We start from the raw sequence: 23,626 nt of genomic DNA, 5'->3' as shown, positions 1-23,626 counted from the left end.
GAGCCACAGTTTAAAAAAAAAAAAAAGGTCTCACTGTATGGCGGACTTCTAGCTATCACGAAAATAAATGGTCTGCAATTAATATAGGGTGCTTCACTGCACACTGACTTCATTTAAGTGTTAAATATACACACTGCACAGCCTCTCTGAAAGATGTGGTTGTCACAGGGTTTGAGTTGATAGTGTGTGTCTCCCAAAGACTTGCACAAGGGCATGCCGGCCTGTCCTCGACATCACACGGCTCCATCAGAGGTCACCGGGCCGGGCTGCGACACATTGAGATGGGGCCCACCGCGGCTCTTGTCATGCCAATGAAGCCGCTTGGAATTTGAATGTGAATTTGAAGCCGAGAAGAAGGAACGCGAGGATGACGGCGGAGGTCGACGCTTGGGGGAGGATTGGTCCGGCTAAAACAAAAGCGAACGAGGAAGAGAAAAAAAACATCCCCTTTCAACATTTTGTTAGCGTTGCGTTCTTTCGCTCCCTCTTGTGTGTGCTGAAAGGGCGAGATGATGGCCTCCCCAACAAAGGGGATTTGCATAAACACGGCACTGGGAATCAAGCAGCTGTTGTGGACTGGAGAGAGCAGCGGCGTCACATCACTCGCAGTTTCCGCAGCACGGCCCTCGGCGTGATCAAAGCGGGGCCCACTAAGCCACCCTAAGCTAATGTGGCGGTATTACTCAGCGGTTACTGTGTTTAAGAAGATTTTCCATGTATGTCCTCTAGTGCTACTTCTTGCGTATGACACAGACTGGTCAAAGATTGAAGACTTACTCAAATTCAAATCAACATTCCAATACACACATATAATTTTCAAACCCCATGATTGCAATTTCAGAAAAAAAAGCCATCTTCATCATTTCACTCAGTAGGTGTTTATATTTATATTTTAATTTATTTAAATATATATTTATATTTACATAAATATTCTATGTATTTATACTATATTCGGACAAATTTTCAGTACGTTCTACTACTGCTTTGCCAAAATAGGCTTAACATTTTTTTCAGATACCGCATATGAGGACATGACATAATAAAGACATGGATCGAAAGAGATGAATTAACCCGCGGTTAAAACCTTGATTGGCTGAGATATTAACTTGGCACCGTCCTCGAGGAGGTGTTGTGTTTTCATGTAGGGGGGCAACCAATAACGCAGACTGCCTTTCATAGTTGGAGGTGCATTAATTACCACCACTCAAATGAAGTTAAACAAGAAACAATGGACTCCGATCTGTGGTGTGGAGAGTCCAATTGTTGCCCTCATTAGCCTTCCTCCACAGTTAGGTGCACATGCTGAAAACAACGTGAACGGACTTGTGTATTTGTTTGGCATGCCAATCATCGTGCAGGCGGAGCCGCCAAATGAGATGGGGTTTTATCCAATTTGGACACTCTTTACCATGCTGCTCCATGGGAAAAAAAGCTTGAATGTGGGCACCGGTTTGGAAAATTGGATCCAGTGAATGGGAATCTTGAAGAAGGATGGCAGGCTTTGGAGAGCCTGGAGTATTGATCAAATCAGCACACTGGGAAAATGACTGACTGATTCTTTGGTGGTTGTTGTTTTTTTTCTTTGGGAAGACCTTGATATCTTTAGTATAGCCATCTAAGATTGACTTTGATCAGGGGCCATCACTAGTCACTGTCTTGGCACTGTTGTCTAAACGTCGTTATACTCACTCAAGCACCTCTTGCATTCTCCAGCGGTCCCTTCGGCTCCGCAAAACGTCATCTCCAGCGTGAACGAGACCTCGGTCATGCTGGAGTGGTTGAGCCCTCGGGATTCGGGCGGCCGCGAGGACGTCGTTTTCAACATCATCTGCAAGAGCTGCGGAGGAGGCCGTGGCGGCTGCACGCGCTGCGGCGACAACGTCCAGTTCCTTCCCCGCCAGCTGGGTCTGACAGAGCCGCGGGTGTATATCAGCGAACTGCTGGCACACACGCAGTATACGTTCGAGGTGCAGGCGGTCAACGGTGTGTCGGACCAGAGTCCCTACTCGCCGCAATACTCTTCGGTCAACATCACCACCAACCAAGCTGGTAAGCAGTCTCCTATCGAAGTCCTGAAAGTGATATTTGGGAAAAAGTTAATGACTAGTAAAAGTGACCTCGTAAAATATTAGTTGAGTTTCGGTTTTTCCTATGAGGGGTCACTGTAGATTTACTCGCATGATTTGTTTGGCACATTTTCTTCCACCCGATGCACCTTATTGCCGGAACCAGTATACTTATCAGAGTTTATCAGAGTTTATCAGAGTCAGCTTTATTGTCAATTCCTTCATGCTAAGACACACAAAGAAACCGAAATACCGTTCCCCCTATCCCACGGTGACGAGACACAGTACACGATTAACACACAAGTAAAACAACGGGGAGAGAGTTCAGGACCCCAACAGCCTGGAGATCACAAACTTCGCCAGTGGCGAGCAGTGCTGGCATCCCACAACAGAGTCCCGGCACCATTCGTCACGGATGCAGACGCACAGTCCACCTCCTCGCGATGTTCCCCCTCGTACAATGGCCCGGTCCGCCCGATAGCACGCCATCCGCTCCAGATGCACAGCAGCTACGCACTGTCCGGTCCGCAGAACTCAGCAGGCATGTTGATGTCCAGCGATCGAACGTGCGCCAGAAGAATGGAAGGCACGGCCGGGCGAGCTGGGTTGGCCGCCAGCCAGGCCCGGACGCCCAACCGGGGGAGGAATAGCAGGCGAGTCCGGCGACGCTCCAGGACGGAGCAGACCGAGCGCCTTTAATGTCCCCGCTTCAAAGTCCAGACCGCCACAAAACTCGCTTTCGCCGATGTCGAGCAGAACCAGCCCGCCGCACTTGTAGCACAACCCGGTACGACGAGACGAACACACAAAACTGGCGGACAAACCCACATTAAGCGACAAAACAAAACACCGTTCGGGACAGAGAGAGGCCGCTGCGTGTGCACGCGCCGCCATCTTACTTCCGAATTCTTACATATCAAAAAGTAATTTTCTGGTATACGTTTAATATTGTGATTGTTTTTATATGTTTTATTGTAATTGTAGTATTTATTTACTTTTATATTATACAGTATTTAAAGATTTGCATGTTGGCTAATGAGTAAAGTTTGCTAGCATACGTTCACCTGGACATCACTTGAACAACAGCTGACATTTTCACTTCACTGAATTTATTTATTGGTAGGCAGAAGAAGCATTTTGTACAAAAATCTTTCCTGTCAATACGCTTAAGGCTGCGTAACATTAATCTCATGATCACCACGGTCGTCGCCTTTCAAGTTGGTGCCGGAGATGTGTGAGCAGCAGGTGCTTTCACATCGTCACAACTCCGCGGGGGGAAATTGCATGTCTCGCCCTCTGGACTGGCAGGGCTATTCTTCTGCTCTTTTCTCTGCGGTTCAGCCGTTTTGTCAACGAACAATTACTTGCCATTTCATTTGGGGAAAATATATTGGTGTAAAAATGAAAAGATATTGTAAAAGTAATAGTATCCACAGACATAAGTATTGTAGTACAGAAACATGAAATATTTGGACACTGTTACCAGGCTGCTGGTAAATGAGCACCATTAGGCTTCCTCTTCAATACACTTACAGTGGCACAAGCACAAAATGCACAGTGCACCTCACAAAGTGTATGATGATGTATGCAGATGAGTGGTTGAAAGTGTGCCCTCAATGGTGGGGTGAGCAGAATGAGAATGAGGTCCTTATACTTCAACTTCACGGTTTGCAAATTGTGGCTCTGCAAGGCAGACCATCACACACCATTCAGCAATGATTGCAGCTCACCCAACCACTCAGCGTTATTTTAAACAATATAAAACTCTAGATTTGTCTCAGTGATTATGGGCAAGTGTTCGGGTAAGAAGGGAAAAGATTTGTATTTCCTTTGGGTGAGATTTGCCTTTTAGGCAGGATTTACACTGCACGCTCCAAGCAACACAATTGCATTTGTTTGTTTTTTTTGCCCTCTAGTGCCCTAAATCCAGATATGTATATTGGTTCCAGGTTTTAAGTCAGAATTGGGTGTTTGACCTGCAGTGGTCACCGAGTGACTTGGTTGGAAGCAGAATGAGATCCGTTTCAACTGAGAGACTGAAAGTGAATATGGAATGGTTGTCCGCCTCAATATTTGCCCTGTGATTGACCAACAACCAGTTCAAGGTGTAGTCAGCCTTTTTTCCAAAATCTACTGGGATAGGCTCCAGCTTCCCGCGAGCCTGAACCGGATAAGCAGTCTCAAAAAAGGACGGAGTGTAAATCCAGGGCTTTATCGCAAGCATTCTATCAAGAGACACCTCCAAATCTCTCTCCATCTCATCTGCAAACATTTGAGCTTTGCATGTTTTAGCCCTTGCGCTTGAAGTCTACTCCTCCTCTAAGGATTCCAGTAAGGCCATAGCATTGATTTGCTCTTTAATTGCATCAATCAAGTGCATCATTTGGCATCACGAGCAAGGCTTGTAAGCTAACAGGGCTCTTTCTTTTCTTATTAAGTCTCCCGACAGCATTATGTGCCCGCGATGTCTCATTATTCAACCCCCGACCACTCAACCACCCTGCATATTGCCGTATGACCAAAGCACCTAAAGCTACTCAGCTTTTATTTCATTTGTCAAACCACACAACTCACTCACATTAGTCGGCGCTGGAATCCCTTTAAATGTTCCCCTCAAATTGAGCCATTGTAGCAAAACGTCAGTGTTTACTGATATCTGTTTGCCTTACAGCTCCATAAAGTAGCCATTACAATGCTGAAAGTCCAAGATGGAGGCCTTTTACTCAAACGGCAGCCCCTTTTTATTGTCTGTTTGGATTTAAGTCACTTCTGTGGTGGCTTAATGAGGGCCTGTGAGTGCAGTTAAGCGTTGTAATGAGGCCGCCCCCACCCCTCTTTTTCCATTTCTTTCGCTGGACCACAATAAGTCTACCGCCCCGGCCATCGGGTTCCCCGCTTCCCCCTTCCGAGGAGTCCTTGCGGAAATTGGGGGGCTCTGCACCCTCTCCGTTCAAGTGCCCGTCACTTTAGATTATGAGGCGGGAGCGGATGTCGCGGGGAGCTGTGAAAGGAAACTCGCCACACCCTACCATCGCCGAAACGAAAACCCCCAGCCTAACTCCCCCCGTTGGTGACACTGCGGAGCTGCCGGGCCCAGTGACGGGACCATGGCGCTACGCTAGGGGGACGGGGGTCACGCCGACCAGGAGCCTATAATTGCATCTGGTTTGTGAGGCCTGGAGGTTACATAAACATCATGTCAGCCTTAATTACCACAGGCAGTTCTGGGCCCAGCCGTTCACACAGGCAGCAAGCGCCAGAACAGGCTGCAGGAAAGCAGCACCGTCACCACCCCACTATAAACCGATTTTTGTGGAACGTATCTTTGCAGCTGATACGGAAATTCCTGCAATACCGCAGAATATATGCATGAGTGTGTTAGATTGAAAAATTATACCAAAATCTTCCTTATACATTTTTGAATTCTATAGCAGGTCGGTCTGGAACAGATCGCCCACAGCACCACTAGCTGTTGTTGCATAAAAACGACAAATATGCAAATTAAGTAAGTCGCCTGATCTGTGCAATGCTCAATTTTAGATCTGAACATCAAAGAAGGATTTTTCCGGATTGTAAATTTTGTCCCAATCAATTTTGGGATGTATGGTATAATTTGTTTAACAAAGTGGTGTAGTGGACTGCATACTGAGTGACTTGAGTGGTGCCTAAACTGGCCAATTGTGCAAGAGAATCACATTAGTCACTGGCCACTGAGGGTGCAATCAGCGGCAGGGTATGCATATGGTCCAGGGGAAGACGTATGGCTTAATTACAGCCCCAATGGCCGAGTTGTGCTGAAGAGGCATGACCATGGGGACTGCTGGTGTGAAAAGCACTGGGGCACAGCCAGATGGGAGGGCCAAGATAAGGCTTGACCCAGAGATATATTATGCAATTTTCAAAATGTTGGATTGTCTCAGTAAAAGCGCTCTGACTTTTTTTTCGTGAAAATACACAGTGGGCAAGGAATTACAGCATACTTAATATCCAATCGTCACACTCTGGTTGAGATCACTGAGGTTTGGGATGGCGGTTTTATGTCAAGCAAATGCTGAGTATGACTGTTGGAGGCAGAGCTAGCATCTGAGACAAAGCAAGCGGCAACTTGGTGGTGCTAATATGTAAACTTTTTGTTCACTTTAAATGTAGTGGCGTTGTGCATACATATGTGCAAGCTACTCTACAGTTGTGTAAGCTCCCTCAAAATCTGGTTTGAAGCTGCCAAGAGGCTGTTGTACGAGTCAGCGAGATGTACATACAAGAAGGCTTAGGGTGACCACGTGGTGGCTGGGTCACGGCGACAGAAGGCACAGAAGAGGACGCATATGGTCAGGTCAGACTGGAGGGCTCGGCATCACACCTCCTTGAAGGCTGTTCTCATCGTGACTGGCGAAATGATATGTTCACTGAGGTGTGGCCGAATTCCACAGCAGCACATTAGATGGACGGATGGATGTGCAACCTGCAGGCTTCATCAGATCCCTTTAATATTCCATGCATTCTTCTGTATGAATTTAATTACGTTTTCCCCGAGGAAAATCATCTCATGGATCATCAAACGAGTTGCCTAATTGATCCTCTTTATGAATCATTCACAAGTTACATGGGCTCCCATCTATCAGTATACCTCTTGACGTGCAAGAAAGAGAGTCTGCTCATTGCCTGTGTATAAATCTGGGTTAGAAGGCCACGGTCTCCTGGCCCAGTGGAGTGTTTAAAGAGAACATAATGCCATTATACAAATAAATGTTGAGTGCACAAGCGGTGTGCTTTCAATGACGGTTTAATCGATCATACGTTTAATGCACCCATTTATTTGCTTCAGCCAGGAACGAGCATGCCTGATAATTAAAAACCAAAAGAGCCAATGGATTGAATTAAAAAAAATAAAAGGCTATTTTCTAAACCTTCTTCCAGAATTGCAGCAGTGTGCTTTTTGCTGATGCTTGGCTTAGAAAATATGGTCGACTTGTGGCTGATATTTTGGTTCACGAGGGGGAGGAGATGTGCAAAAGGCAGTGGTTAATAATTCAGAAATGTCTATTTTAGCCGGTGCATTTAGAAGGGATGTTTTCGAGCCGTGCATTTTTTGAGGTGATGTCAACCTGCTGCCGCTTTAACTATTTGCCAACAGCAAATATTTTGAGAGGGATTGACATACCCAGATTTCACTTTCCTCATATTGACATAATTAAGTCATCATAATTTAGCGGCACTAATGCACTTATAATAAAATACAACAAAAACAATGTAGCGTGCCTGGTACCAACCACTGCCGAAAAAACAAATCTACTTTTAGCAAAGCAAAAAATCCCCCAAATTTATAGTTGCCGATAATAATCATTTATAATCAGCTATTCGATGGGTTGCGAGTGTTTTTTGTTAAAAATCCACACACACAAAAAATTACGTCCTCCTTGACATACAAAGATGAAAGTTTCTCATTTGATATTCAATATATCGTACTTCCGTGATATCAATTACTACTTTCCTATTAGCCAGAGCTTTTGCACCATCTTTTGTCATTTTAGAGCATTATAGAAAGAGTAGAAAAACTGCAACTATGTGAGTTTTTTATTAAAAACGCTGTTCCGCTAATAAATGAATTTGTGAAGTCAACATTTCCACACAAACAAACCTCTCGTTTGCATAGTAGGGTCACGTGATAGGAAGCAGTTAGACACAGTGCGTTTGGAGATTTGCGTGAATATATATAAACCTTCTAAAATGTTTCTAAAATATGTTTGCATGCGTGCGAGCAGACGTTTTGTTTTGGGAAATAAGAAAAAACAACCAATCCAAACTGCTTCTTTTTAATGAATGTTGACATGCTTCCTGTGGGTTTAGGAGGATTTTTCTCGCGGCAGACGACAGCATTGCCTCAAAGCGTCTCCCTAAACTGTTGACTTTCCTTCCTTCCTTCCTTCCTTCCACAGCTGTGTGATCCAAAACCATCGTTCCGCATAGCTTTGACAGACAACTCCAATATTTTAAGCATTCCACCCAATTCACCCTTGAGTTTAAGGGCCATGGCTAATCCGTAAATATTTGCCAAATGGTGTGTTTTTCTTCTTTAAAAGGAATAATACTGTCAGCTCAAATGCTTTCTGCATGACTCGTTTTGTCCCGGGTCTTATCTTCGGAAAGAACTTATTTTTCGACAGCTTGTGCGCTTTGAATGCGACCTGAACTCGTACATTCAGGACAGTGATTTGAGAAAATGTTGAAAGCCAGTGTGGAATGCAGTATTTTCTGCATTTCTGTACATTTTGTGTATTCAAATACGTCTCCATTGCGTTCATAATGTGTTTTTAATTGATTTAGATCACACTGACACCTATTGGTGGTGGGTCTGGAACTTATAACCCTCAATGAACGGTAGATCACTGAACCTGTCTGCCGAACATCTGCAAGCCCACCAATACAGGGACCATAAAATGCTCATTTAAAAATGGGCTTATAATTTTAAGTAGACGGTGGTAGTCCATCTTTTCCTCCTACAGATGGTTTTAAGCTTGATCAACTCCAAGCTGACTTTGGAAAATTTCTGTAGACCCACAATACTTTGCAGCTGTGGAAATGGGGCCGGCTGCCAGAGTAGTACAAATACGGACTTGGTCGCTAAAGAGCTCCTGATACAGCGCTCATAAACGGATGGCAGCCCAAGAGAGTGGCAGGAGCAGAACCCCGAGGAACAGCTGCTTTGGGACCTTTTGGACCTTATCGCGCTTGTTTTTACTGTGTAAAGGAAAAGGGATTTATGGGCTCTGTCCTGTTCTCCCTGTACCTCCCCACGGTCTCAAACTAAATCACAGCAGAGAATGGTGCTGCACAACTTGCAATAAAGTAGGAGCCACATGTTTCCAGACATGTTGGGATATGAGAAGAAAGCTGATCAAAAGCCGCCCCCCAACCATTTTTTGCAGCACGGACCAGTTTTGGAACCAAGATCAAACAGATGATTGAAAATTCTTTGCAACGCTACACTAAATGTAGTTTGCTGCGCTTAGCTGGAGTCCTGTGCTTGTTTCTCTTCAACTAGTGTGTTACTTGTGCCCATTCTACGCAATAATTTAGCAAATTTGGAATATCCTGCTTAATAAAAATCTGATCTAGGAAATGGAACCCAGGTATTGTTCGATGAGCCATTTGTCACATTATCTCTTATATGCAACGTTTGGTTTCTTGGAAGTTGCAGATTGTTCCGTCTCATTCGAAATAACCATAAGTCTTTGTGCCGGTTCGCAATTCGTTAAACAAAAAGAGGCAATGGAGTGAGATGTGGAAACATTTTTCTTCCAGGGCAAACCACGGGATTGAATCGTATTATATTTACTCATTTTCTCCCAGATTCAAATCTATTCCTAAATTGTTCGGCGTGTTAGTGTTTCTCCAGGACTCGCAGGCCCTAATGTCTGACTCGGGCGAAGGATGTGACAAACCTGCAGACCTATTCATGAACATCATTTATCTTCCCAAATCAGCCTTCTAATTTAATTAGTTGAACTTACAATCCCTGTCCTTTCCATTATCACCACTTGATTAATTCAGGGGAATATGAATAGAGTCCTTGTATTCAACCAGCTTGCCCTCCCTTTTAAGAATGTGACCGTCCTTGATGAGCCAGCCTTCATTTTATAGATTGTCGGAAAACCTTCTCGCGTCTTTCATTTCAGTTCTTAATAGAATGGAATCGGGTGCTTTCCGTGTCGTTTTTCTTGCATCAACAAAGAAGGGAAAAGATGAATACAAGCATGAACTTGTGGCATGTTCTCTATTTACGATGGAGTTCCGACCCTCCGGCTGACTCAAATTTCTATGTATGTCAGAACATGCTGTAGTCAATTCAGAATTTTAACCGACTTAGCCATTAACTAAAGCTAACACAGTTGTAAAGGAAGGCCATTAAAATACAATTTGCCTTGCACCGTTTAAGTCTTGTCTAATAAATAAAAAGGTTTCGAAGGGTTTTGACTGTCTGCCTGTTTACAATGATGTGAGCGTCTCGCCGTCTCGGATCCTGACACGGACTTGTCGCCATGTTGTGTTTCCTCCGTGTCCTATTAGCATGCGCCCATGCCGTGTATGGCAACACACGAGCCGGTTTTGTGTCTTTGGCCTCGTATCGGGTTGCCGTTGCGTGTGTTTAATGGAAACGCGGCCATGTGCTAGTCTTGAGGTTGCGTCCATCCGTAATGGGATACCCGTGAGTTCCCCTTAGAGGGACTGATTGCTTTATTAGACAGGTGACTGCAAACAAGCGTGTGAGGACTCTTGGGTTTGATGCCCACTAACTTGCGGATTGTTGGGAAGGTCGTGAATCGTTTTCAAATTAGTACAAATGCAATTATATTGTTGAAGTTCGAAAGGTGAACAGGAAATGTCAACCATTTAGTGGACAAGTAACAGGACAAACACTTATGGAATAATAGCTGTATTTACCCAAACATCTCAACATCCCTCCGCCTTCCCGGACATCGCTGTTGTATACAGAACTACTTGAGTCTTTTTACTAACGGGCTTGAGCCACTTTGCTTTGTCGCCGCTTTCCTTAGCCACAAAGGCAGCAAATTGCAAGGCCCGTGAAACCCAACATATGCAGCTGCACAGTCCATTATTATAGCCTATAGAATTGTGTGGTCGCCGTCGCTTTCTACTCAGTCGAACACATGTCTCAAGGACTCTGGGGGGGAGCCTCCATGTGGAGTCGTGCGTGCATTCGGTAGGGGGTATGGGTGAACATGCCGAACGATTTGTATCCATAAATCTTTCCTGGCAGCCCTCCTGTTGTTGTGCTTCACATGTGCTTTTTAACTTGTGCCTCACTTGGTTTGACGCTGACCTGCGGCGCCCTGAACTAATCATAATGGCCACCAAAGGCGTTGACGTGATGGCGTTTGTTGCGTGCCGAGCACACAGAGCTGCTGGTCACCGGCCACCCACCGTGAGGTAAACATCAGCCCCAGCTGATGGTTGTGGAATTGACATTTGAGTTGATTTCACATCCGGAAGAGGTGGCGATAATAAACGGGCAGCACGGTGGAATTGTGCTTGGTATTTCTGCCTCACGTGACCAAACTTAAATTTCACACACACCTTACGTGGTGAGAGTTCTAGTTGTGACTTTTATCTATTGTCATGTGTTTCCAAGGAAAGACTGGCAATCTAAGTGGGGGGTGGGGGTCCACAACATGTAATTTGTAAGTACGGAAAATCACTGCTACAGTGCTTCAAGCTGTTATTTACAGAGAGAAAAATACAGCAACCACAAAATTAAATAAGGCCTCTCTGTATCCGTTTGTTTGTTGAGTGTGCCAGTAGTGCATGTTGAGTGGTGATTGTTAAAATCCAAAAGATATTTTAAATGCAAAACAATGTGGGTTTACTGCAAGTGTTTGGATCAACAATTCTGTCCCCTGTTGTCTGTTTGCAGCGCCGTCCACAGTGTCCATCATGCACCAAGTGAGTCGCAGTGTGGACAGCATCACTCTCTCCTGGTCCCAGCCAGATCAACCCAATGGAGTCATCCTGGACTATGAGCTGCAGTACTATGAAAAGGTACACATTTACTTTCACCCGCATTGGTCAACATGTAATAACAATCCTCAACCAACGGCCTTTACTACTCAGATGCATATGTTTTGAATTATTACTTTGGTAAAGAAGAGCTTTATTTCTTAGGGGATTGTGCAGCCCACAGTTGTATTACTGAGTGTCCTCACGTAGACAGAAGTAAAGAAATGAAAACACACCGGGCTCCGCAGTAGAGTTGCCCGAGAGACTTGTAGGCAAAACAAGGCTGCGCTGACTGCTTGTCTGACTTTTTTTTTTTTTCCTCCCAACACAAGCACCATTAATTCTCATAGGGAAACCTTCAGTCTCGTAGCAGTAGGCACGCTCTCACAGGCGAATACAAACAAGAGTAGGCGCACAAGATAGGAGAGGGCTGAGAAAACGACCGTCTTGAGCTCCCCGCTGTAGCCCTCGAGTGTGTGCTGAGTGACAGCTGGACTGATGGGAAGCAGCTCCGACATGTCAGCATCCTCCGCGAAATGCCTCTGATGGTCAAGGCTCGCGAATGACGCCGGTCACTGCACTCTAAACTCTCTACAGTGGTACCTTGATTTTTGAGTTGCAGCATGGCCTGACACCGTCATGATGATTTCCATTGTCCTTCAGGTAATGTAGACATCACGCTACTGAGAAACAAAATCAATCTTTTCTCCTCAGGACCAGTCAGAGTACAATTCCACCGTCGTGCGGAGTCAGACCAACACGGCGGTTGTCGGAGGCCTCAAGTCGGGGAGCATCTACGTCTTCCAGGTGCGAGCGCGCACCGTCGCTGGCTTTGGACGCTACAGCGGCAAACTCTACTTCCAGACCATGACGGAAGGTGAGCTGTTTAGTGCGGTATCCTCTGAGGGAATTGGGTTATTATTATTTTTATCATTTTATTTTTTTAAAGATTTTTTTATTTTTTTAAATAATTTTTTTATTTTTTAAAATAATTTTTGTGTTTTGGCTTCAGATTTCAGAATGTTTCTCTTGCCAAAAGTCACCTAGGATAGGCTCCAGCTAACCAGTAAAACCAATCAAGTCAATTTAACACAACTGGATTTCGATTGCGTCTCATGTTGTGCGTATCTACAGTATACACAGTAAATGCTAACAGTCTTGGATGAAGGATAAGTTCTCAGTTTTCTTCACTTCTCTCTCTGCGCTGCAGAAGCAGGAACATATTCATTACACTGCATCGCTCATGTAGGTTAATGTTACAACCATTCGTGGCTTTTCCCTCTGAAAAGCTCATTTCCTTTAGCCAGCAGTTCCCAGGACCGCCATTAGCCCGGAATGTCATACATCAACTTACACACACACGCACACACACGCACACACACACACACACACACACACATGTAGCTCTCAGCACAAAAGCTTCTTAGTGATGATTTTACAGTCAAACACAGCATTATTTATTGTTTAGCAGCTGATTCATGCGGTATGGATTTCATGTCCACTTTAATGTCACCCTGGGGTCGGACGCATTCAAAGGGATCGCAATACAAGCTTGATGGTCTTCAGTCGTTAAACATGTACTTTGTCATAAAACAGCAAGATTAGAAAAGCTACAAGCCAGTCGGTTTCCTATAAAACTTTCAACTTTTTACTTGTAAAAATTTTTCATTTTTGTTGTGAAATTGTATTTTATTTTTGATGAGTACATTCAATTTGTAAAAATAACTTCCTTGTCAAATACATGTTAAAAGTATGGTTTTGTCAAGAAGTTACAATTATTATTCATCGGTATGAATGTCATCTTACAATACAACTTATTTATTTTTGTAATATTTTTTTATGTGTCTATTTGTCTCCGGCAGCTGAATACAACAGCAGCATTCGCGAGAAGCTGCCCCTCATCATCGGCTCGGCGGCTGCGGGCTTGGTCTTCCTCATTGCTGTGGTTGTCATCATCATTGTGTGCAATCGGTGAGCCTCTCGTCCATTCAAAGTTTTTATTCAGCCATATCCATGCTTTATAGTAACTGGTAACAATTCGAAATGTGAGAATATGAAAATCGGCGAAAAAAAGAATCTGGAGTTTGTAGAAAAAAGCAGAAATTCATGGAGCAGAAGATCTGTTGCAAGTCTGTAACTGACTCCAGCACATGAGCTGCCTGATTATTATTCCAGATTTTTCTCGGGGTCTATTAAGGTCCCAATGATGCGTCACATAAAGTGTGACAACAACTGCACTGCATACTCATTAACACTTCATAGCGACTGTCAGCAAGTTCAGTGCAGCTGCTCTGCTTTGACACACAAGATCCTTTGATATTAAGAAGATGCGCCGCCGCCGCCGCGGCACACTATTCGCCAACCGAGACTTTTAATGTCGGGATTTGTTTTTGTAAGATTGCAAAAGCTTTGTTTTAAGATTGAGCCCTTTTGTGTGTGTGTTGCCTGTCTCTGCTCGTGAAGTTAAAATTCCATTTGTTCACGAGTAAATAAATATATATTTACACAATACTTGTAAACAATTTGAGAATCACTGTCACCTGCTATTGGGGATCTTCATACATAAAATTAACCCCAAAATTACTATGAGAAATTAAAAATGCTATTTTCGTAATGATTATTTTTTTGTCTCCTTGTGATATTAACACTTGAAATTTTGACACATTTCTCAAAATTGTCCCTACTTATGTCGTTTTTCCTCTTATACGCCTTTGTAGCTTCGGGGCGAACACCAGAAGAAAAAAAGTACACACTTGACAACCTGTCAAGTACCTCACAGTTTTCAAACTGTGAATATTCCATAGGGGGGGAGTGTGTACCCCCACCCCCTCTCTCTTCTCCATCTTTACACCAGCACTAGAGTTCTTTGTCTTTCCTCCAGGAGGCGTGGCTTCGATAGGGCAGATTCCGAATACACGGACAAGCTGCAGCATTACACCAGCGGCCACAGTGAGTAACCCCCCCACCCCTTTTCAATCATCCACACACATGCACACACACACACACACACACACACATCCCCCAGGCCCCCCTTTTACCGCATTTAACAGTGCACCCCACCATCCCTCCCCAATTTTGCAACACCTATCACCATGGCTACCGTCTCACACCATCGTCTCCATCAGAGGTCTTACCTCTTGCGCACACACCTGTCTCCATGGCTACCAGCTCCCCAATAGAAACCTCTGCCCCCCGCCCATGGCTCTCCACCGAGTGATCCCTCCTGTTGTCGGAGGAAGGGTTTAAGCAACGCTCATATCGGCATGCTTCGTTTATGTTTACATCGTTAACTCCAGCCATTGTTATGAAAGTAGGTCAGCCCTTGACTCATTTTCTCGCGCCGTAAGCGAGCAAGCTATTAATGAAATATTCAAAAGGCTCGGTGATTCAATGTAAAGCTTCTGCCATGCATTTTATGGGCTGGAGGAAAATAAATCCTCCAGATTGCCTGCATTGAAGATATTATGCTGTCTTCGGTGCGGATTTGTAAACTTGGCTTCAAAAAGTAATAAATATTTCCCCGTTAAACGATGACCCTGTTAGCTACTGAGTGTTGGATTTACGCTGCATGCTGAAACAATCCGAACCTTAACATTTAAGTGACTTTGTAATATTAATATAAACAATATGAATTGGAAGTTAAAATTACATTTGGGATGTACGTCATCGCAGCATGTGCAGAGAAGCAGATTCTTCAGATCACAATCGAAATCTAAATGTGAATAAAAACGGTGAGAAAACATTCAGTGCTCAACCAGATTCCCTCCATCTGATATGGTGAGCCTCCCGTGGCTCTTCAGTGGCCCAGGCGCAAGCTCGGGCCCCAATCAAACACCCTCCGGACCCGACACAGAGGTGAGAGGCAAATAATCCGATTTAAAAGTCCGCAACGTTTAAGTCCGTGGATGCTTAAAGGCCACCTTAAGCCAATTTACCTGGCAGCGGGGCTTAGGTGAGCGAGAGAGAGAGAAAGAGAGAGCTCAGCGAGCCTCTCAAACTGTGATAACGGCCCACGGGAGAGAAAACAAATATATATTTATATTTCGGCTCACATTATTGCTGCTAAAAAGCTTGAGGAGGCCGTGTCCTTGCTGGCTAAATGAGTTTACAGCATCTGAGCTCCAGTGGAGCACGTCTGCAACTAACTTCATGGTCAAATATATTTGAATTTGATCTTCAAATAGCAATGTGACAAGAGGAAAGCCATCTTGGTAATTTGTATAGAGCTACAAATGCCTCTAAAATCCCCCATACATTTTTAGATGAAAGATCAGTTCATCAAAAAACGGATTTTGCTAAATGTCCAGAAACGAAATACGTTAGTGTCTCTCTCCCTTTTTTCCAAGTGTCTCCAGGAATGAAGATCTATATTGATCCGTTCACGTATGAGGACCCCAATGAGGCCGTGCGCGAGTTCGCCAAGGAGATTGATAGCTCCTGCGTGAAGATCGAGCAGGTCATCGGTGCAGGTAACGCGATGTGACGTGAAAGCAAAAAAACTGAATATCACACTCCCGGCGCAGCTCAAACATCACCTCGACCGTGCAGGAGAGTTCGGCGAGGTGTGCAGCGGCAACCTGAGGCTGCCCGGCAAGCGGGAGATGTTTGTGGCCATCAAAACCCTGAAGACGGGCTACACGGAAAAGCAGCGGCGGGATTTCCTCAGCGAGGCCAGCATCATGGGCCAGTTCGACCATCCCAACGTCATCCGCCTGGAGGGCGTGGTCACCAAGAGTAGTCCCGTCATGATTGTCACTGAGTTCATGGAGAACGGATCTCTGGACTCCTTCCTCAGGGTGAGTGCTGAGCCACTTTTACACAGGATTGGGGGCTTAAGGTGACCTTGCAGCCACTCGTCCACCACCCTTTTGTCAAAAGCAATTGTATTTGATTGTCTGCATAGCTTCAATTTTCTGCTTTCAGTGGGAATATCTGTCAGTTTGGTTGACGGGATTAGTCGTAGCAGAGGTCTCTCTGACAGTGGAAGAGGTGTGAAGATTAACACCTTGTACTCATTTCTCTTATCACCATTGTCAAAAGCAATTTAGATTTTGTCACGTCAAATTTACTGTATGTACAATATTTTCTTTTTTTCGTTTTAAAGAACTAAATATGGTGTTATGTAAATGTATATGAACATATAAATACTGATTGAAAGGGTAGTAATGGGGTTAATAATGCGATATGTGTTTATTGTTGTTTTTCTGCTCTAAAATGCATCTAAAAATACAAACGTGAGTTTTTTTAAATTATGTCTGCGAAAAACCCGTACGCAAAAAGTTTGGTATTTTTTTAAATAAGAAAAAAAATTGACATTGTGTTTAATTAACTCAAGACTCCTATTCTAGATTCTATATGGTAGGTTTAAGGTCATAAAAAAATAACATAGTTTTTATCTTTCATTTCATTACTCCGCTCAAGTTGACCTGCAATTCGCATGTCAAGCAATACCACCAATTTTCTCTGACGTCATTCAAATTGAGGTAAACGTGGCAGGTATTTTTTTGCTGGCATGATGGCAATGAGAGTCCACACAAAGAGCGTCACACAATCCATAATTGCAAGGGTGGATGCCATGCATAATGTATGATGCTTAATCGCCGGCACGAGTAGCTTTCGACTTGACGTGAGGAGAAGCGTGAGGCGAGGCTGACGAGCAGCAAAGCGTGAAAGACAAGTAGGCTACTGGAGCGCTGGTGCAGACTGCTAATATGGACACCCACTGTCCCTCCCTTGTGAGTGCTTTCCCTCATCTACAGGGGATATATATATTTACATACTCTATGTGCCAATAAGGAGAAAAAAATCAAAATTGATCAGAAGCATAAAATATCTGGAAAATCTACAGTCACAAAGTATGTATTTGGTAATTTCCCATCACTGACGATGGGCGATGGCAAGGTGACAGGACGGGGGTGCACAGCTGCACTGCTCGCTCCAGGCGCCATGCGTGCACATTAAAGCATTTTACCAAACCATGGAGTTGGAGGACGGGGGGGGAACAGCTGTAGACAGACATCCAGACTAAGCTTAACAGTGGCCAGGCCTGCATAGCGCACCTAAAAACAAACTTCTCTCTTACGTTGTATCCTGTGGTGCTTCTTTTATTGCGTATTTAAAAGTAACCTTTGCACGCTAAACTTTGATGGATATGGTTTCTGGTCAAGATAAAATGTCATAAATAATCATAATAATGACCTTAGTCAGTATGAGTGATACTTTAAATCATTTTTATATGGGTTGTCAAGAAAAATCAACATTCGATCCATTACGTTGTGTTTCAGCAAAATGACGGCCAGTTCACGGTTATCCAGCTGGTGGGAATGCTACGAGGCATCGCCTCGGGTATGAAGTACCTGGCTGACATGAACTATGTGCATCGCGACCTGGCCGCCCGCAACATCCTGGTCAACAGCAATCTGGTGTGCAAGGTCTCTGACTTTGGCCTCTCGCGCTTTCTGGAAGATGACACGTCAGACCCCACCTACACTAGCGCCCTGGTGAGGAAAAACAAGTATTATTCAAATGTTGAATTGCTGTTTTGCTGCTCTCGATGTGTCGTATCCTAGGGGTGTTTGACACGACACCTTCAAAATCACTCAATGTAACAAAAAATGATCCCTTGACATGTTTTACCTATCACCATGAAATTGGGTTGATGTGTCTGTCATAGCAGGATGCACAAAAAAGTCTGAAGAACCTATGCCTGAAATTGAACAAGAAATCATCCGTTGTAGTTTGGAGGAGTCAGTTAGGATGAATTCTGGAAAATGTTTTTCAGCATAATTTTCCTTTATATTCCTACTCATGCATTTTTACCTTGAGATCTATTCCCCAACTTTTTGTCTTCTTTTTGCTCCCAGGTGTTTTAGTGCATCCACCTCCCAGTTTAAATTACCATTTGTGCTAATGCTGCATGGTGTCATTCAGCTTCTACTTTTGTACTCGCAGGGTGGGAAAATCCCCATTCGGTGGACTGCGCCCGAAGCCATCCAGTACAGGAAGTTCACCTCGGCCAGCGATGTGTGGAGCTACGGGATCGTCATGTGGGAAGTCATGTCGTACGGGGAGAGGCCCTACTGGGACATGACCAATCAAGATGTGCGTAACAGAAGTCATCTACGGGCATTGTTGCGCATACTCCCGTACACGTATTTAATATCCAACCTCGGTTTTACGGCCGCAGCGGTGCGGCCCATCATTGCTCCAAACAGCAGCGTGGGTTTCATGTGATAATTCCTTCCAGCTGCCACACGGATATAATCAGATCATTGGAAAATGCTCGGCGGTGCTCTGTCGACAATTTTTGCTCTCTACTGGAGCTTCAATTACTCCCCCTGGGTAGCGGTGGAAAGAGAGCAAATTATAGAGTAGCGAGGGTGGCGGGGAGACAATGAGAATAGTTTAAAATTGACAGAGAGAACTCTAATGTGCTAAGAGAGGAAAGAGGACCTCTGTTATCTTATTAACAGCTCCAGATAGCACTTGTGCTCCATCAGGGTCTTTATTTGGGCATCTCCCGGATGAGATTAATCTAGCTTTGAATGGAGTCTTTGTTAATGGACCCCCGTAATGAACTGTGCGTCTTTCCGTGTCGGCCAGTTAACCATTAGCCACCTTGGTGTTCCTCCAATCAACCGAGCTCGCCGATGGTGAAGTTTGTCCATTTAGCTTCGTTGATTAGTGAAAATTATTTATTTATCTTTGCGTTCTGTGACCACTCCTCACTTCAGGTTATTAACGCCATTGAGCAAGACTACCGGCTGCCGCCCCCTATGGACTGTCCCAGCGCGCTGCACCAGCTCATGTTGGACTGCTGGCAGAAGGACCGCAACAACCGACCTAAATTCAGTCAGATCGTCAACAACCTGGACAAGATGATCCGTAATCCCAACACCTTGAAGGCCATGACCCCGTTATCATCAGGGTGAGTCAGACTGCTTAAAGGATGGGGTCTTTTAAGCATTAGGTTTTTTTTTCTCTTTCTTTCCTTTTATTTCTTTCGTTCTCTTTCTTTCTTTCTTTCTTTCTTTGTTGCTTTCGACACAAACGGGCAAGGGGCGGTGAGTCTCGGATGATAAACCTCATAGTCTCACAGAACAGCCGGGAAGAATTTTGCTTGGATGGCCAATGTGAAAGGCACTACTGATTAGGAAGAATGCCGTTTTTGGATCTTAGAACCGACTAACCGTCATAGCCTTCCAAGAAATAACAAATGCAAATCCAAGATTGAGGCAAATCCAAAACATTCCCGATTCTCCACAGATGAATGCGATGTCCGGTAGAAAGAACGCTGGCTCCCTAAAAAGCTCAGCGCCTCATTTGGAAAATCCATTTTAGAGGGAAATGAACTCGGAAAAGGTAGTTTGATGAACGAGGCCTGTGGGATTGTCTTCAGGCCGTGAGAACTCGACGCAACCTGCGGCTCCTGCAGCACTCGCAGGTGGTCTGCGGAGCGACTGCGACGCGAAGAGCCATCGCATTGCCATCATCATTCATCCTAATGCATCCTGTCTGTGTCCTCCCCCAGTGTGCATCTGCCTCTGCTGGACCGCAGCATCCCAGACTTCTCGAGCTTCAGCACGGTGGACGAGTGGCTGGACGCCATCAAGATGGGCCAGTATAAGGACAACTTTGCCAACTCAGACTTCACCACGTTTGATGTGGTGTCCCAGATGACCATGGAGTAAGTGACCATCTATTCAGTTTTATTGAGTATATAGTTTTATTTATATAGCGCATTTCAAACACAGGGCAACTGACAAACAAACAAATATGGCTTGCTAAGAATGATTCATTTCTAAGCGTGTATTGACAAGTCACAAACAAAAGATTTAAAGGCATTTAAAAGCAAAGTAAAGAAATGAATATTAGCTTTAGTGAAACTCAAGTTGATTTTCAATGCTTCATTTTGAACAAACTTAATCAAATCAATAATCCTCTCTGAAGTGAAAGGGCTGAAGACATCGCCAAAAAAAACGATCTTAGCAATGGCTGCTGTTTTGCTGAACACGAAATGGTGTCTGCTTTTCACTGATGTACCTAATTAAGTGATCTACTATATGTCATACTCTATGGGGTCGCGTCATGTCTGAGGCTTTTCCGTCCACGGGGCGTCTTGATTCACTGCTTTTGTAACCGTCACAGTGACATCCTGCGGGTAGGCGTGACATTAGCGGGCCATCAGAAGAAGATTCTCAACAGCGTCCAGATGATGCGGGCCCAGATGAACCAGATCCAGTCAGTAGAGGTCTGACCTTCCCCCAAGAAGAGCAGCGGTCCTGGGAGGGCCGGCCGGGGTGCTCCGAGGGGGGCACCCCTCCACCCCACCCCCGGCAAGCACCGAGGACGAAGCGGATGCTTGTTGGTGTGATCCCACCTCGTCCTTGACACTTTCCCTTCCCTCACCCAACACTCCTTTACTCACCCCTCTCACCATCCATCCACAGAGAGTTCTGGTATTGAGAACCACGGGAGCCCCAAAAACAAGTGACCAGCAACACTTATTTTTCTTCATCCACCGATTTTCAAGGTTTGTTGTCATAATTTTGTAAAGAATTTTGTAAGGGGAAAAAAAAGATAAATAATGAAAGGAGTTTATGGACAATTAAAGACAATATAAGGTTGTACACTAGATGAGTAGGAGAGCTACCCTTTAAAAGGGCGTGATACAAAAAAAAAAAAAGAAACCAAGGATCTGTCTGTCCTGGAAGACGGGCCAAGGACATACAAACCATCAAATGGACCTTATGGCACAGACTGACATGAGGCAAATCTCAAGAAAGGGGGAAAAAAATCCATCATCTTTTTCAATGTGGTGTGAAATGTGTTGAAGATTACCATTATTGACAACATTGTTCTTACCTCGCTCCCTTGCGGGCATATCAAGGACCACTTCATAGGGTTGACTCACTTGACCAATCCCACCCACCCAAGCACTCTCTTCTACTTCCTCCCATGTCACAAAGGATGCTGGGTAAGCAGTTGCATGGTGGACTTCCATCCATCCATCCATCTTTTCTCCTCTTCCAGTCGCTACACACAAAAACAGAGACTTTACAATCTGGTGGATGCAACGTGTTCTTCTTATTTCTGCAGTTTGCAATTTATATATGCATATTATTCTGATTTTATTTTGAGGTTCTGTTCTGCAAAGAGCTGAAAAAAAAACCGCTTGGGATCTTCCATCGCGGTGCTTTGAGTTTATTAGGAAAAACTGAACAATCATGTAGATAAACAATCTCCCGGTATCCCACCGCCTCCTTGGAGAGGATATATGTACTTTGCTTCTATGTTTTGAGCTGTCAATCTTTGTCGGTGTTGTTGTCGCAAGAGAAAACATGGCGTCCGTAAATGTCGCTCGCCTTTTCCCTTGGTAAAGAGTGTCTGGAGGGTAAATGTCCTGCCTGGATCCATTGCTTGTAGTCTGGTTCCTCCAACACTGCCCTCTTCAAGACCTCACTGAAACCATCCCCAACACATATTGGAAGCTCTGAAATGGGTACACACATACCGATTTTTGCACATGCCGATTTAATATTTACGAACACCAAATTGAACACGTCGATTGATATCCACTTCCCGGATACCTGGATTTTGCCTTTTTATGGATTATTCACTTAATATATGGGAATTAATGGGGCCCTGGGAAGGAGCTTTGAGGCACTCCCAATTTTGGTGTAGTTTCCGATTAAAGGTGTGAATCAAATGGTATTTTAAGACTTCAACAAAAGTGCAAAAATAAAAACGACTTAAGTAAAATCATCTTTAGCTGCGCCTAAAATAGTATATGTTACAAATGAAGTTCCGATCTACTTTTCTTTTTATAAAAAATAAATGAGGATTTCTGTAAATCCTCATAGTTCAACATTCTTTAATTGTTTTTTTACTTTTTTTCCCCCCACTTCAACGATTGACACTAAATCTTTTGTTTTCGTATTTTTTTCTTATTTTCTTTTATTAGAGACGTCCGACAATCTGACTGCTGACGGTGATCAAAAAAGGGGAATATAGGTTAAAGTTCGGTCCGATACTCGGCATGTGTGTACCACACTTTAATGGTTGGAAGCCAATTTCATTTTTTATGTTCACAGGCCAGTGGATCCTGGTCGCATTTCATCTGAAGGATTACGTGTTGACCGCATGAAGTATTTTTGTTATGGTTAAAAAAAAAGTAAGTGAGAGAGAGAGAGCGATAGAGAGCAGTGGAAGCAGAGCAATAATAAAAGAGAAGAGATGCGGCACTCCTATTAACAGTTTTTTGACACTGAATAATGGTTAATTACAAATCTTGTCAAAGCAAGTTGGGCATTAACTTGCTTTTTTTTTTTTTTTAAATTGAGTATTTATATTTTACCCAGTGTTACAATGGTGCCTCTTTAAATCTGGAATTTAGACTTGGATGGCTTCAGTGGAGTGCAGACCTTTTAGTTTATTTACTATTTTAAGGACAACATCCAGGCAGAAGGGGTTGTTCAAATTTTAAAGTATGATTGATATACAGCTTTTTCTTTCCACCTTTTATTCCTTCATTTGTCACAGCATAGTTTTGCCGCTTGCCTTTTACAACGCTATTTGATTGGTCAATCCACACCACAAAGTCATTTTAAAAGTCGCAACAATTTTCGTGCAGACTCTGCGAAAGGGTGCCAATCAAATAGTATTTTCATTTTCCCAGTCATGTCAAATATATTTTATCGTAAATACTCTATAGTATATTGACAACTTCCAAGCAGGAGTCAGGACTATTTAATGCGTATCTTTCAAAGGTGTTTTCCTTGGTCCACACGCCACAAAATCGAGTTGAAACCTAAGCAAGCAGACTCATCAGGCCTCTCTTACAGTGATGCTTTTTTGCTGCTCATCTTTTTACAAACACTTACTTTATTTCAGCGACTGTGGTTTACTGTGAATAAATATGGAACCAAAAACTTGACACGCAAGTCCTCCTTTGCTCACAGGAGCTGACAGTTTAGAAGTGAAGAAAAGCAGCTTGTCAAATTTCAAAAGACTCATGTGTCTGCAAAAAAGCACCAGAGCACCCT

The 23,626-nt window shown here is 44.0% G+C and overlaps 1 protein-coding gene across 4 annotated transcripts in view; it reads left to right on the top strand.

Moving 5' to 3' along the window:
• The window catches only part of ephb2b (eph receptor B2b), a 98,410-nt gene extending 76,665 nt beyond the window's left edge, over positions 1 to 21,745 (top strand). The window contains exons 5-16 of one of the 4 annotated variants that reach the window (XM_037250786.1): positions 1,714 to 2,049; positions 11,500 to 11,624; positions 12,297 to 12,459; positions 13,445 to 13,553; positions 14,467 to 14,531; positions 15,938 to 16,051; positions 16,131 to 16,378; positions 17,867 to 18,082; positions 18,534 to 18,683; positions 19,316 to 19,509; positions 20,113 to 20,268; positions 20,730 to 21,745. In XM_037250786.1, the coding sequence (XP_037106681.1) occupies positions 1,714 to 2,049; positions 11,500 to 11,624; positions 12,297 to 12,459; positions 13,445 to 13,553; positions 14,467 to 14,531; positions 15,938 to 16,051; positions 16,131 to 16,378; positions 17,867 to 18,082; positions 18,534 to 18,683; positions 19,316 to 19,509; positions 20,113 to 20,268; positions 20,730 to 20,838 (1,985 nt within the window). In that variant the 3' untranslated portion in view covers positions 20,839 to 21,745. Of the gene's footprint in view, positions 1 to 1,713; positions 2,050 to 11,499; positions 11,625 to 12,296; positions 12,460 to 13,444; positions 13,554 to 14,463; positions 14,532 to 15,928; positions 16,052 to 16,130; positions 16,379 to 17,866; positions 18,083 to 18,533; positions 18,684 to 19,315; positions 19,510 to 20,112; positions 20,269 to 20,729 lie in introns of all 4 variants that reach the window. The other 3 variants (XM_037250783.1, XM_037250784.1, XM_037250782.1) reach the window with 3 other exon arrangements.
• Positions 21,746 to 23,626: the final 1,881 nt, after the last annotated feature.

Source organism: Syngnathus acus, chromosome 5 (genome assembly GCF_901709675.1).
Source record: "Syngnathus acus chromosome 5, fSynAcu1.2, whole genome shotgun sequence".
Lineage (NCBI taxonomy): Eukaryota > Metazoa > Chordata > Actinopteri > Syngnathiformes > Syngnathidae > Syngnathus > Syngnathus acus.
Note: the sequence above shows the minus strand (reverse complement) of the source record. Positions and strands in the feature narration are given on the sequence as shown.